Here is a 16458-nt window from a genome sequence, read left to right as displayed (position 1 = left end):
TGACACACAAAGGCTGACAATCACAGCCAAGAGCAACTAATGATTATATGCTGCTGTCTTTCGAACTTAATTTATACTCCATTGTTGATGCGTTACATTGTCGTACGACAACGTATAAATCAGTCTTTAGAGTTCAACATAAAAGAACTCACCTCATGTTTTCATTGTTCCTTTTCATTAAGTGATGATGAATGATAACATGTATACTGTGGGTGTGGTTGTTGACTGTTTAGGTAGAGGGCATATAAAGTAAATGCCCTTTATGTTAATGACTATAGCAAGACATTATCTTTGTCACTATATGTATAGTAGTATGCCAGCATCTCCTTCATTCAGCATTAACTTTCTTATGCTGAGGACTCCTTAGAATATAGTTATATGTTATTAGCTCATGTGATCATGTCAAATATGTATTGTGTATTTGTGTTTTGGGCACACAATTGTTTAGATTTTTTTTTAATGTCTTAAGCTATTATGTGTGTTACAATTTGACAAGAGCAAGGCTATATGTTTATTGAAGTATGTGTAATGTAGCACTGACGCACCTCTTAATTTATAATCAGAGATAATCTTTAGAGTTATATTTATGTAATTTTAAGCACACCTAAAAGCTGTATGTGGAGCTTCTTGAAGACGGTCCTCCATTGGTATTTAAGTTGGTCATTTTGTTTATTGCAATAGGCGTGTTTACTTATGATTTACTGATTCATATTATATTCCGCATGAACACTGAGAAAATATATAGTATATTTGAGTGTATTCATCAGATAGTAATCTCCACCACATTGCACTACCTTATTTGTAGGAGCAACAGAAAACATTCAGTGACTTGATGTTGCACTTTTACAACAACTCTATTCCATAAGGCTTGCCATTTCTCCATCATTATAATAAGGTAGCAATCATGTGGTTTGCAACATACTGTAGCAACGTGATGGCTGCCTTCCAAGAATATACAGTATTTAGGGAAAGAAAATATCTTACCCAATAGCTGACACATGCGGATAATGGTCAGCTTATTTATTCTGCAGATTTGCCAGGCTGACACAAATGTGACCAGATTTGACTGAGAGCCTGCCATCGCGCAAATACTTTTTTTTTCTTCTCCAAAATGAGTTAATAGCACAGGCAGACTTCTCATACTAGAGCATGGCTGAAATCGGCATGTAAATATATAATAAAGGCTTAAACATGCTAGATGTAATGTTAGAGACCACAGAAGTGAACCTTTTATTTCAAGCCTGTTTTCTGCAAGACATTACTCTATAAGCCATATCTCCAAAACTGGTGGGTCAAACTGAACAACCAATATGAAGCTATGATTCACTGCTTTCAAAGAAATCCAATGGCAGTCCCTCAGTCAAATTTGGTCACAAATATTAAAATCATTATTTCACCATTATAATCTTTTTTTTTTTTTGGGAGAAAGCAATAATTTTATTCCACACCTTTTTAACAGCTCTGTGGGTGTATTCTTTTCATTTTATTTAATTGGTTTTCATAAAAAAGTTATTTAATATCCTTTAAAATTATGTGACTGTGTGAGAGAGGTCTCTTAGGACAGGTATCATAAGAAATATTTTGAGAGAGAACTTAATTAAATATATTTGTATTGTATTTTTGTCTAAAGATAAGAATTTTCATATTTTCACTTTAGTTTGAATAAACATAACTCAAACTGAATTCAGAGACAGTCACACCTCCATAACCCTACAATGTGAAATCACCATTTGCCTTCAGGCTTTACATTCTCTTATGAGACATTACAAGGCAATACTTACGCAGCCTACTGTACCTTTTGAAAACTTTGATACAAAAGAACACAGAAAAACAATCTTAGTATAGTAAGTGTATGTTTTAGAGACCTGACAAAACGGAGGTGAATTTGACAGATCTGGGGGTAGCTATACTTATATTATATTCTGCTAAAGTGAAATGTTATATGGTACTTTGCTATTGTACTTGTCTTAACTGTGTGGAACTATGCATGCAACAAACAAAGCAATTTGTAGCAGAATAAATAATAAAGGTGGAAAGGAAACACTGTGAAAAATGTGTGTGTGTGTGTGTGTGTGTGTGTGTGTGTGTGTGTGTGTGTGTGTGTGTGTGTGTGTGTGTGTGTGTGTCAAGTGTCAACCTCCTTAGGTTTCTCTCTCTCAGGGAAGCTGTCTGCTGTGACATGTTTTCCAGAGGATTAACCTCACAGCTAATTCTAACGGTAACTTCTCTACTACTTAATGTAAGCAGGCTGTCTGTGCAATGGCTAATCTAAAGTAAACTGCATGGTTCCTGGTGATGGTGCTTCGATCGTATGATGAGGTGAGTAGCTACACGGTTAAAAGAGTAAACTAACTTGACCAATGTATTACCTAGCTCCGATTGGGAATCATGTGTAGGCTAATGTAAAGGCATTTTTTTTGTGATTGGACACAATATTGAATGCAATGTGCTAGCACATTCAACAAATGTGGATATACATTTTTAACATGATGAACGTACTGTGCATTGGTGCATTCCCTCTCAGACCTCAACATTGTAAGGTTGGTTCAACTATAAGAACCGTTCTCGGCACAGGGAACATATAGTGCTGGATCATAATGACGTGACAATAAGATATGAGACATAGAAACGTGACATGATAATGCAACAGGGCTGACCTTGCTGGCTCTGAGATGTCTCTCGTAGCCTATCCATAAAGTAGGCTACAGTACAGGCAGCACACAATACATATCAAGTACACTGTATCTCAAGTTCAAGTATATAGACTTAGTACATGGGCAACTCATGATTATAACAGTACACTACATTTAATTTCAGTGACTGTTTCTATCTGTTAGAGTATAGGCTAACGTTAACACAGCATATGAGTGCAAGTTCACCATTATAGCTGCAATTAACATTAGGCCTACATGCAGTTCATGTGGTAAAATCTGCATTTCTGTCTGACTATACCTATGTAACTAGTAGTCAGCTGACTACCTAAACTACCTATACTAGTTGTGGGAAATATTGATCATGTTAATTTTTTTGTTGTATAGAGATGTGTGTATACAAATAAATAGAAAGGAAAAAAGAGCATTTTAACAGCTCTTCTTTTACCAGTAGTGTGTAAACTAATTTTGATCAGTGGCTGTCACAAATGTCCAAATCAACCAGAATTACTGGTTAACAGATGAAGCCTCTGTTTTCTTTGTTGTGGCTGTGCCTTTTTCACGTTTTTCTTTGTCCCCTGCAGACACACAGACCTGAGTTAAACTTGATTCTCCAGTGAAGTAAATGTTTCAAGAGGACACAGACCTGAGTAAATGTTTCATGCAGCACAGACAGAACCCCTTAAGGGCGGAGGAAGGAGGAGCTGCTCTGAAGTGCTGGAATTGGACTTGGCTTGTTTAAGATACCCAGTCTTCTCCACTCTTCTGTGGTTCAACTGCTGTCAGTATGCCTTGGTTTATGTTTCCTGTTGACAACCAACTATGCATATATCTTGGCATCTCCATCACTGTGTGGTTCACTGTTCTGCTGGTATTCATCATCGTACCAGCCATTCTTGGGGTGTCTTTTGGTTTCCGCAGTCTCTACATGAAGACACTTCTCAAGGTCTTTGAGGTGAGCTCTTTAATGCATCGCATCACTAGGACGGTACAAAAACACAAATGAAATAGTGAAATTGGCGGTAATAAATCAGGATATTTTAGATCCAAGGTACTCTCTGATCCAGTAAATCTGTGTATGTCTGTACTCTGTACTCTGTAAGGCAAGGTAGTGTGTTCCATTCTTCTATTTTTATAGAGGAAACACTCTCCGAACCATTCCCCTTTACAGAGATGATGCTACAGGTATACAGTGCACACTGTACAGCACGTTGGTATAAAATAATATCCTTGGTGTTGTTAATGTACAGTATTAATTTGTAACCATTTACAAATGGACTGTTGGACCCTTACAGAACCAAATGGTACAATGTAAATGAACACTGAGGATTTTACTCTGTATCCTCTTTGTACGTTTGAGCTTAGTAACTAACTGCAGGGGTATTCAGCTAATATCACTAGACTCTACAGCTGATAGGACCATATGCAACCTTATTTCAATGATCAGTTAGCACAGCTCCCATGCTGAAACACGGATACAAAGGCATATACTTATAATTTATACTTGATTAATTTTTTCATTTATTATTTAGTGGGCAACAGTAAGAATGGAGAGGGGCGCAAAGGAGCAGAATCGACAGCTCTATAAACCTTATAGTTATGGTAAATTAACACTTGTATAAGTTGTATGTAATCAAATTAAGTCTCTCTATCCTCTTTCTCGCGTGTACAGTACGTCTGTTTTTTATGTGATTTAATCTACTACAGTATACTTCCCCCTTATCCTCTGCAAGGTATCAAAGAACTGCCATCATCTTTGGAACAAGAGATCCAGGAGCTACGGGGCCCCGGCAGCACCGTGGGCTCAGAGCCAGAGTTCGAGGTGGCGGACAGCCTCTACTTCTGCACGAGAGGCGTGGAGAGCATCGTGGACGACGAGGTTACAAAGCGCTTTTCTGCCCAGGAACTGGAAAGCTGGAACCTGCTGACACGCAGCAACTACAACTTTCGCCACATCAGCTTGAGGCTCAGTGTCCTTTGGGGCCTCGGCGTCCTTATCCGCTACGGCTTCCTGCTGCCTCTGAGGTCAGAGCACTGCTGAGCACAGGGACTCAGACTGTCAGCAGAATGGAGGAGGGGGAGACATTATCATCACAGGGCGCGTGTAGTGCACACTGCACAGTAAATACACAATAAACCAATTAATTAAACTGTACACTTTTCAGAGTTATACTGTAACAACTCGACCCTATTCAACGTCCAGATGTAAAGAAAATACAGTGTATCAGGGGGGCGCGCACACACACACACACACACACACACACACACACACACACACACACACACACACAGACACACACACACACACAGCATTTTATTCCCCTCCACACAAACTCCTTTAGAATTCTTTCCCTAATGTTCACACCCCCAGAATAGGGACGGCAGGGTTCATCCGGTTAAACCCAGTTTTAGATGCTGCGGCAATCGCTGCCTGAATTTCCAGACAGTTTGGTATTACTTTGTGGAATAGAGATGCACTTTTGAACTGTGCTTGGACAATTTCAAGCTGAGACACATTATATCTTCTGCAGAGTAACACTTGCTGTCACTGGGATTGGTCTGCTTCTAATCCTGACTACAGTGGTGGGATTTCTACCAAGTGGAGAGTAAGTTTCCCTCAAAATAACAGTTAGGATTACAATTATGATTTAACCCGATTTGACACATATTGTACAGTACATTTAGCTTCTCAGGGTAGAAATTAGATCAAATGCCAAAGCACACTCATTTTATTTTTGCTGATGTGATAAGGTTGCTGTTGAATGGCTTTAGAATATTTAGCTGTGTGACCATTATAACAGCACAAATAGCTAATCGATGATGCCTTCTATATCAACAGGTTGAGGACACACCTAAGTGAGAAGGTTCATCTCATGTGTTACCGCATCTTTGTTAGAGCACTCTCAGCCATCATTACCTATCACAACAGGTACGATACAGTTGGAGCACAAATGCATTATCACCCATTACAAAAAAGAGGCTAGTGTTGTAAAACCGTGGTGTCGGATTACACACACTCTCTCGCTAGTAGATCTCATTATGCTGAACAGAGGCACTGTACGTCCCTGGACGTACAGTGAGTCTGTTTTCTGAGTGAGTCTGAGTCTATGTTTGTGTCAGTAATATACTGTAGTTGCTGTCACAAATAAACTCACCAGTGCAGTATCTGGCATGAAGAAGTTGATTGAGTGCAACATGCAACCAAACCATAAGCATTATGACTCTTTTGTGCAGTCTCACCCTGTTGTGCTATGATTTAAGTGGTCGCCCACATGCAGCTTTATCTGGCAAATGTTGCAATAACCGTAGTGTTTTTCTTTTTTTTCTTTTTTTCGGTTAGGGTCAGGGTCAGGCATCAACACACTTCAACATGTTGATCGAGTTCAGCCCAATATGCAAGATTTGCCACATACACAAACATAATACAGTATGGACAAAAATAAAATCGCAACTACACCTTCGGCTTTAAAAAAAAAGTTGCAAAACAGTGTTACCTCTGTTCAATGCACTGCTAAACTACCACTAAAAAGCCTCAAGTCACAAAAAAAAATATATTGTTAATTATATTTTTATATTTCATGTGTTAAACTTGTGCACACTTGGCAGGCACACTAATACACACACACGATAGCTACAGTATGTACACGTAGGAAGGCAGCCTGAGTAGAAAGGGGGCGGGGGATTAGTCAGCACTTCAGTCAGTCAAGAAGACCAGAACATGTCGACCATGTTAGTGTCTATGCTGTAGAGCCAGAGAAACAGGGAGACGGAAATGGCCACAAAGGGCCAGGAGACTCCCTCCGTGCATGCAGACAAGGACCAGCTTTTGTTTCTGGCACTCTTCTCCGGCTCTTTTACACGCTCCAGGAAGTTCCTGGCGGCAAACTTCAGCATCTCATCCAGAAGAATGACAGGCAGCGAGATCTTCAGCACCACCAGCCACTGGGTCAGGTTCAGAGGTGTGATCTGGAAGACGACAGACAGAGGCTCCACGTAGAGGATGAGGAAGTGAAGGGACATGGAGAGACAGATGGCTCCTAGCAGCCACACGTTCTTCCACGGAGGCATTCGCAGCAGCGACTGGTTCTCTGACACACTGTTGAGTGCATTACACATCTCAATAGTAACCAAGACAGACAGGGCTATGGTCATTGGATATGGAGACTGAAACACAGCACAATCCAGACCCTCAAAGTCTGGATTCTCTGGGCCACACTGCAGGAAATGGCTCAGTTGGTAAAAGGTGACTCTGGGACCATCCTTAGCAGCAACAAACCACCAGGCAGCCGCACCAACAGTAGCAGCACCCACATAGCATCCAATTACCAGATATCTGAAAAAGAGCCATCCAGAGATGAGAGGCTCGCGGGCGTTGCGTGGTGGCTTATTCATGATGTCCAGATCAGGGGGGTTGAAGCCCAGGGCTGTGGCGGGTAGACCATCAGTCACCAGGTTTACCCACAGCAGCTGAACTGGGATCAAGGCCTCAGGGAAACCCAGTGCTGCAGTCAGAAAGATACAGACAACCTCTCCTATATTTGAGGAGATGAGGTATCGGATGAACTGTTTCATGTTGTTGTAGATGGCTCGTCCTTCCTCCACGGCAGCTACAATGGTGGCAAAATTATCATCTGCCAGCACCATTTCAGAGGCAGACTTGGCAACAGCAGTGCCTGAACCCATAGCAATGCCTATCTCCGCTTTCTTCAACGCAGGAGCATCGTTAACTCCGTCACCAGTCATAGCAGTTATCTCGCCATAGGACTGTAGGATCTCCACAATCTTTGACTTATGAGAGGGCTCAACACGGGCAAAGCAGCGGGCTTTAAGCACAGCTTCTCTTTGTGCAGTGGGAGACAGGTCATCAAACTCACGGCCAGTGAAGGCCATGCTTGAGACATCATCGTGTTCTCCAAAGATGCCAGTTCGTCTGCATATCCCCACAGCCATACCCTTGTTGTCTCCAGTGATCATGATCACTCTGATGCCTGCTAGCTGACACAGTTTGATAGAAGATGCCACTTCTGCCCTAGGAGGATCCAGCATGCCCACGCAGCCAACAAAGGTCAGATCAGTCTCGTATTCAATGAAGCGGGCCGAGTCCTCCAACACCATTTCTTCTTTTCTCATGGGTTTGTCCTGTGTGGCCAGGGCCAGGCAGCGTAGGTTGTCCGTGCCTGTTCCATACTCCCTGATCATTGACATCACCTTTCCCCTAATGCCAGGGGTCATTGGTACCTTGTTCCCACCCACACGGATGTGAGTGCACCTGTCAATAACTCCCTCTGGGGCACCCTTGACAAACATCTTGCCAATGGAGTAGTGATCGTTGTTTAGTGTACAGTACACAGACATGGATTTCCTCTCTCTGGAAAATTCCAGAGTAAAATCCTTTTTCATCTGCTGCTTGATTACAGAATTACAGGCATTGGCCCTCTCAATCCTGGACAGGTATTTAACATCAGTATCGAAGACGTTCATTTTCTCCACCAGACAGGTGAGTGCCGTCTCTGTGGCCTCACCAACTTTCTCATACACACCTTTGGTCTCATTGTAGTCCAGTGAGGAGTCATTGCAGAGAGCACAGATAGAGGCCAGCTCCACTAAGGCATCGTATTGAGAACACTTCACTGGGTAACCTTCATGGAACACTTGTCCATCAGGGGCATATGTAGAGCCAGTTACAGTGAATCCCTTTAGAGTGCAGCTATCACCAGTAACCTGGTGGATTATGAACATCCTAGAGACAGACATCTGATTGGTGGTCAGTGTGCCAGTCTTGTCAGAGCAGATGACAGAGGTGCAGCCTAGGGTCTCCACAGAGGGCAAGCTGCGGACGACGGCATTCTTCTTTGCCATGCGGCGTGTTCCCAAAGCAAGGCAGGTGGTGATGACAGCAGGCAGACCCTCTGGGATGGCAGCCACAGCCAGAGCCACAGCAATCTTGAAGTAGTAGATGGCCCCACGTGTCCAAGAGCCACCATGGACAGGATCGTTGAAATGGCCGATGTTGATGATCCATACGGCAATGCAGATCATTGAAATAACTGTAGAAAGCTGCTTACCAAACTCATCCAGTTTCTTCTGCAGGGGTGTGCGCTCTTGTTCTGTAGATGCAATCTCTTCACGGATCTTTCCTATCTCTGTGTTGACCCCTGTGGCCACCACAACGCCTACAGCTTTGCCTGCCGCAATGTTGGTGCCAGAGAAGAGCATGTTCTTCTTGTCCTGGTTGACGGCTCGAGGGTCTGGTACGGGGTCTGTGTGTTTGATCACAGACACTGACTCTCCTGTAAGAATTGATTGGTCAACTCTCAGTGTAGTAGACTTGATAGATGTAAGCCGGATGTCTGCTGGCACTTTATCACCAACAGCTACCTCAACGATGTCCCCAGGCACAATGTCCCTTGCTTTGATCTTCTGGACACTCTTTCTGCCCTCGCGGTACACCTTCGCAATCTCTGGCTCATACTCCTTGAGTGCTTCAATAGCGTCTTCTGCATTTCTCTCCTGCCAAACCCCCACAATGGCATTCGCTATGAGAATCAGCAGGATGACAAAAGGTTCTACGAATGCTGTGATGGTCTTCTCTCCTTCTTCAAACCAGGCCAGTACAAAGGATATACAAGCAGCAAGAAGAAGGATCCTCACAAGTAAATCTTCAAACTGTTCAATCATCAGTTCCCAAAGAGATTTTCCCTCCTCAGCTGGTAATTCGTTAGGTCCGTATTTCTCTCGTTGTTTTATTACTTGATCAAACCTCAGTCCAGCGGTTTCATTCGTGTTAAAAAAGCCATAAACTTCTGCTACCGTCTTTGTGTGTGCGTTGAACATGGTGAATGGCCACATGACAGCACGCTCACTCTGTTGGTTATTTTTTATGAGACAAAGATGCAGTGTGGGTGATGTTGTGGTTTGAAGGCTAATAGCTACCAAGCTATTTTGGTTACGGCCGTCGGCTATTCCCCTGACATTCACCAGTGTTGATATGGCTTGTGCTTCACCGCAAACCTGAGACAAATAACCGATATCACCACACGTACAAAAATCGTACCATTCTGCAGAATACCGTATCAGTAATGCAGTGTCACAATGAATCTTAGTTTAGACAACATGTGTTTTAAGTTACAGGCTGCGGCCCATCCCTCCATATTAGGGCAAGACTGATGTCACCAATATATGACATGAAATCCTAACATGGTACCCTTCATTCTTTTATGATGTGGCACAAAAGGGGTCAGCCATGGTTCTACATGGCTATGGACCAACCTCCACCTACTGTAATGTGTACAGTATGTGTCTTTAATGAGCCTGTTGTTCTGTTCCCAGAGAAAACAAACCAAAGAATGGAGGCATCTGTGTGGCCAATCATACTACTCCCATTGATATTATCATATTGGCCAATGACTCCTGCTACGCTATGGTATGTACAGTATAGGGTCTTTATGTGCATATGCATGCCTAGGTGTACAGCATGTGTAACATTGGGTGTGTTTGTATTTCTGTCCAATCATCTGGTGTGATTTATGTGGCTATGAGGGTTAGTAGGCTAAGTGATGGGCTGTTTCACTTTGATTGGAAAGATTAATGATATGAGCAGCTCAGTTTGGAATCCTCCTCCACCGTAGCTAGGGTATCATTCTACCCTCCCTTTACCCTTTATAGCAGTCTTTTGGAGGGGCAATTAATGCAGACATCATGTGGCCGATATAAATACAGTGGGTGTCCTTCACTTCACACGAGTGTATAGGCATGTAACGATATATCCTATATCGCTTTTGGAGAGAAATTATAGTCACTTTCAGTAGTAGAGCACTGTAGAGGGGAGCTGTGTGTGTCTGTGACTGTGCCCAGGTGATGATGGTCGTTTATGCTCAACAAGGAAGGCAATTATGTTTCTGCACTGTCAAAAGTAACTTTTGCAATGTAGTTAAATAAGAAATCTCAGGGGGGAAGATAAATTATATAAAATTTAAAAAACGGTAATATTTCTTTATAATAATATATATATTTTTTTATATCGTGAAAAATCGTATCGTGAACCTCATATCGTGATACGAATCGTATCGTGAGTTGAGTGAATCGTTACATGCCTACACGAGTGTGATTGTTTTTTAATCTTTGGGTCTTCCTTCTGGTTCACTATTTAGGTACATAGTTATGTTATTTAGATATTATGTAGGGTATTTGAATAGATTCCAGGTTTGTTGTTATTGTTAGACTTACACTGTAGCACATACTGTACTGTACTTCTTCACACTTCCCTAACTCCCCATTGACGGTTGGCTGATGCTTATGGAACCTATTCGAAACATATGTTCTGATAAGAGCAATCTAAGCTCCATACACCTAGATTGGAATTATAAATTGAGACATGTTTCTTCAACCTGTTATTGAGGTGAATTTTGCTTTCCAACAGGTTGGACAAATTCATGGAGGGCTGATGGGCATTCTACAGAGAGCCATGGTCAAATCCTCTCCCCACATCTGGTTTGAAAGATCGGAAGTCAAAGATAGACACCTTGTGGTGAAAAGGTAACATGGCGTCTTTGTCATTTCCGCTGCCTTCTTTTACATATACTCACTTTATTTAGACTTTTATGCCAGATCGTCAAATGTGAAAGCATACAGTAGCCATTCTTTATTTAATATTGGACTTTCTTTCTCATTTTAGACTTGGTGATCATGTAGCTGACAAAACCAAAAAGCCTATCCTCATTTTCCCTGAGGGTTAGTAATGACACGCATTGTACCTTCCATGTCATGTGATTCATAATAGGGTTGAAAGCCATATAATCAGCCAATAGAGATGCATGTTTGTTTGAACGCTCTGGTTGTTTGTTTGTTGTTAATTGGGTAACACTTTCTGTATTGTCAATAGGTACTTGCGTCAATAATACATCCGTAATGATGTTTAAAAAAGGGAGCTTTGAAATTGGCTGCACTGTCTACCCAGTGGCAATAAAGGTAGGACGTGGAATTATCATTTTGGCATTTTGGCCCGTGAGGAAACCGAACTGCTAGAATAACCACACACTGTTGTTGCTTGCAAACTTTCAAAGCTTTAATGCCCTACCGTTTCAACCTTTGTCAGGCATACATGATGGTGTGCAAACGTTTCCTATTTATGGTTCTGTGGAACCTCTATACCCTCTGTTCTTTGGTTTGAGGTTGTTTCCATCTTGCAGTATGACCCACGGTTTGGGGATGCATTCTGGAACAGCAGTAAGTTTGGCATGGTGAACTACCTGTTGAGGATGATGAGTAGCTGGGCCATTGTCTGCAGTGTCTGGTACCTACCACCTATGAACAGAAAGGTGAACCCCCCTCCCTCCCTTCAGATACACAGAATTTGTGTGTGGGTAAAGTTAAGCATAGACTGTTGTTGACAATGAGACTGCTCACAGATAGGATAGAGCTTTGTGTCTTAACCCGGGCAGTAACCCCTCCTATGCACAGCTTTGTCTGTATGTCTGTTTGAGCACGGAATGTGTTTGTAGCACGGAATGTGATGATTTGATTGGCTGAGCACGTAATGTGATGTATGATGATGGATGTATGTGATGTATGTTAGTATGATGATAAGAGTGCCCCGGCCTCACTTCACACAAGTGGGATTTCTTTCTTTTTGTTCCCTGTACAGGAAGGAGAGGATGCAGTGCAGTTTGCCAACAGAGTGAAGGCAGCCATTGCTGAACAGGGAGGATTAGTTGACCTCCTTTGGTGAGTCGATCTCTGTCATAACAGAGATCGAGTAAATGTAAATGTAAAATGTAAAAAAGGAGTATATTTCCCACATTAACAATTAATATATAGATCTGCTGGGTTAGGGTTAAGGATTATGTGTGCACTATGAGATGTGTTTTAATCTACATTACTGCCGGTTCGATTCCCAATCCCCCGACGATCTTTGCTGCGTGTCTCCCCCCCCCCCCATCTCTCTCCCTGTTTCTTGTCAACCTATATATATCTATCAATAAAGGCAAATAGCCCCAAAATATATCTTAAAAAACCCAGATTAACTATACTGTCAACAAGTAACTGCCACTGCAAACCAAATGGTACAGGGAGTTGGCTGAAAACAGTCTGGCTGCACATCACACAGCCATTCTGTGAACCATCACTGTTGTCCACTATTTAATCAAGATCCTCTTAGCAACAAGTAAGAAAGCGATCACACAACACTGGTACCCACCAAGACAATAACATTGGATGGACATTACTGAGAAATTGTATGTCATGGGAAAACTAACATTCATGGGAGGAATTCAATGAATGTAACCTGTAATATATGAAAAATGCAGCCTTTTTTGTTTTGTTTTCTCGTCTCTTGCTTTTGTTTGTTCTTTTTGTACTGTTTTTTTCTTGTCCATTTTTCTTTCCTGTCATTGTCTTTTTTCTCAATAAAAAATAAGTGAAAAATATATAATATTCGCAGTAACCAATAACCATATTTGGTGGACAAGTTCTTTACATCCTTGATATGATGAACTGGTGAACAAGGATCGCTTTCTCTCTCTCATAACAACTCTAACTCATGACACATTGCATCTGCTGTCTTGTTGTTCTCCATGTCATGATGATAGCCATGTTCTTTTTCACCCATGTGATTTCAGGGATGGAGGGTTGAAACGGGCTAAGGTGAAAGAAACATTCAAGGAAGATCAGCAGAAGCTGTACAGCAAAGTTCTAGTAGGTGAACAGGAGGACCAAATTGAAGACAAGCTTGAAGAAGATGAGGATGTGAAAGCAGCTCAGATTCAATGAAGGGAAAGAGAACTATGGACAAATACAAAATATGGTGACTACTCAACATATTCTTGTTCTGTCATTTTTGGTCATTCAAATAGATATTACAGACTTCAGGAATTATGCTTACATGTTTTTACTAAGCACTATGAATGAAATAATGTAATGTTTTACAGGGTCTGACCAAAATGCTGTTTAGGCCATGCAGCACCATGCACACACATACAATGAATGTCATCAGTTTTGATACATCAAATTAATATTACTTCTAATTATACATTCATTCATACAAACATTGTTTGTGGTTATTGTAAACATGGGCCATTGGTTACAATCACTGGAGGGTCATTGATGCTGTGACTGTGAGAAACAGGAAACATGAAACTAAAATGTTTTTATTGTTTATGCACATTTCTGTTTGTTCACAGACTCAAGTCTGCAAGTGAAGTGAAAGTTGTACGCATTTTGTGTGAATAAATATAGATTACTTTATACTGTATATAGAATACTTCATCGTTGCCAAAGTGCATCAACGCACTTGATGCAATCCTGCCAAGGGTTGGATGTGAGGGCACATAATGCTGGTTAATAATCTGTTTATCCCATACCCATAACCTTATTTATAACACTTTAAGTTAATATTAACTTAACATGGAACTCCCCTGGTGAATGATGGGGCTTTTCCCAAAGATGTGGAGGTGTGTTGCTTGCATACACAGCAAGCCTGTGAACTGTCAAAGCTTGTGTTTTCGGCTCTTTGTATTGGTTCCTGCACACCTGGATAAACTCCAGTGTCTTTGGCATGAATCAAAATTGAATTTGTCATTCCTGTGCACTGATATTGAGGCCTCTCCCTCGCCCCTTCCATGACTGAAATATTACATTTAGTAGTGTTAGATGTACAGACTGATGAGCGGACAAGCATTGCCATCCTTTCTGGTCTGACTAGCCCTATAGGTTAAACACAACATTTTCATTTTAGGTAATAATATGTATAATTATGGACATGTCATTACTTCTTCACAGGAGCAAAACATTTTGTGTTAGTGTCATCAACTGAAATTGTTGGTAGCACTTTTTTTTCCTTCCTTTACTGGACTTGAGAACTGATAAACAAAACTGCTGAATCCCACCTGTTTAATGTGTGTTTTTGTGATTAAAATTAATAATTAACAGTCAACATTATTGTTACTGTTTTTCTTGGCCCAATAATTCTTGTAATATAGTTGGACAATAACACATTAATGAATCCAGTTCAAGGAATGTAGAAGTAAAATAGGGATGCACATGCAGATTAGACACACCAACGGGCTGACATGAACAAACAACGGTCGAACATGCGCTGCTCCTGTGCTTGCGGTTAGGGTTTGAGGTAGAAAAAAGAAAAACATTGAACCTTATGGTTCCTTTGTTATTAGAAATGATTGCATTAGGATTATCTCTGCAGTGTTGATAACGTAAAGCTGTAAGTGATATTCTTTGGTTAAAATGAAATTATTATAGTTAAAGGGTTGAAGCTTGATCTATTCTGATCATCATTGCTACAGAGTGTTTGTAGGGTCTCCACGTCTCTAGTTCGCCCCACCCAGATATTATGTCTGTGTCCCTTTTATGCCCATATGGACTTCTTTGTCAGGCATGTCCAAATATGGAGTCTATGCAGACGTCAGAATGATGTCAGAACAGGCCAGCTCCATATATGGACACTGGGCAGGGGCCCTGTCCAGAGCCCGGGCAGCCTTTTGTGGAGGTTCTGGACAACCGTGCATGGGTCAGACTGACACGACAACGGGCACTGCACTCCCTGTGGGGAATTTGAAGTCGGTGGGCCTGGCGAACGGTTCTCGAGTGGATTTCAGACGTACAGTACGTACACACGTACACACAGAGAATAGAGATTGGTGCATTTCTAGTTAGATAAATCTTCAAGTTGGCATCCTATCAGGAGAGAGAACCCCAAGAACATTTAACAGCTTGTGTTCAAGTTCCAATTTTGTCTGCTTGTGTATTTGTTTCATCACTTCTAATTTCACTTTTATCCTGTATGTATCTTCAATCAATCTCTCCTTACTGGATGTATCCTTACCTAAAAGAAATACAATCTGAGCTGGAGAGGCAGGGATATATCTATTACTGAAGGCTATAACTATGTTTACTATAAAGCTAACACTCATTTTAACAAAGTAATATCACTATAGCACCTTTAAGCATTATGTTCAGACTGACAATATGGTATGATATTCATGGTGGTAACATAAGTAGTTGGGTGAATTACAGCTTGTGAAACGACTCAGAATCTATTCCCGTGTACAAATCGGCTGTTGCCTATGTGTTTGTAATGCGAGTTACATATTAACAGCACAGATTAACTTTGCTGATGCAGCGTGCTTTTTATGACTTAAAAAAAGAAGGTGAGAAATGTGACACATTAAAGCAAATTGTGAGAGTAAAAATATCTCAGTTTAAACAAATTGTGACAAACATATAGGGTCCACCTCTTAATTATTTTGTATTTAGTGATCATTTTTAATTAATTCCAAAAGGGTCAGACAATAATTTATCCTATAGTCAAGTAGTCATTAATTACCAACCCTCCTAATGTAAAATAGCACTAATTTAAGACATTTGTACAGTTTTGACCTAAAACCTGTGTGTTGATAAATGCACGTATAAATGATAAATGCACGTATAACGGTGCTTTAGGAAGTACTTAAAGTATGGTGTGCATTTCAAGTTTAAGTTTGAATTTGAGAATTATTTCACAGCTTATTTAACTAGATACTATTTATTTGGCTATTTCTATATTTGCTTGTTTTAAATCAAAACTAGGCTATACACAAGGAGATAATAATTTCAGACTGCAAGGGGTTGGGCTAAACTGCATGTGGTTGCACATCATTGCTATCATTATCTGCACAATACAGTAGCATCAGCTTACATTCCTTGAGCATAGCCTAACTGAAGAAGAGACTAAGCAAAGTATGGGGACGGCAATCGGAAAAGGTACGCATTTTTCACATTTAGCTGAAGAGTTAACAAAGGTGGTTTGAAAATTACT

The 16458-nt window shown here is 41.0% G+C and overlaps 2 protein-coding genes across 2 annotated transcripts; one reads left to right on the top strand and one right to left on the bottom strand.

Moving 5' to 3' along the window:
• Positions 1 to 3438: 3438 nt before the first annotated feature.
• On the top strand, positions 3439 to 13418 carry LOC308309747 (glycerol-3-phosphate acyltransferase 4-like; the record flags this gene model as incomplete). The annotated part of the gene is made up of 12 exons (XM_080755664.1): positions 3439 to 3606; positions 4184 to 4253; positions 4385 to 4676; positions 5183 to 5257; positions 5491 to 5580; positions 9981 to 10074; positions 11071 to 11186; positions 11326 to 11381; positions 11533 to 11618; positions 11840 to 11968; positions 12295 to 12374; positions 13268 to 13418. 12 exons carry the CDS (start codon positions 3439 to 3441, stop codon positions 13416 to 13418), a joined length of 1407 nt encoding a protein of 468 aa, XP_080611790.1.
• On the bottom strand, positions 6354 to 9485 carry LOC308310419 (sarcoplasmic/endoplasmic reticulum calcium ATPase 2-like; the record flags this gene model as incomplete). Its single annotated transcript, XM_080756762.1, has 1 exon — positions 6354 to 9485. The coding sequence occupies one exon, from the start codon at positions 9483 to 9485 to the stop codon at positions 6354 to 6356; it is 3132 nt and encodes a 1043-aa protein (XP_080612888.1).
• Positions 13419 to 16458: the final 3040 nt, after the last annotated feature.

This window comes from Protomyctophum bolini, assembly GCF_963924005.1.
Source record: "Protomyctophum bolini genome assembly, chromosome: 22".
NCBI lineage: Eukaryota > Metazoa > Chordata > Actinopteri > Myctophiformes > Myctophidae > Protomyctophum > Protomyctophum bolini.
Note: the sequence above shows the minus strand (reverse complement) of the source record. Positions and strands in the feature narration are given on the sequence as shown.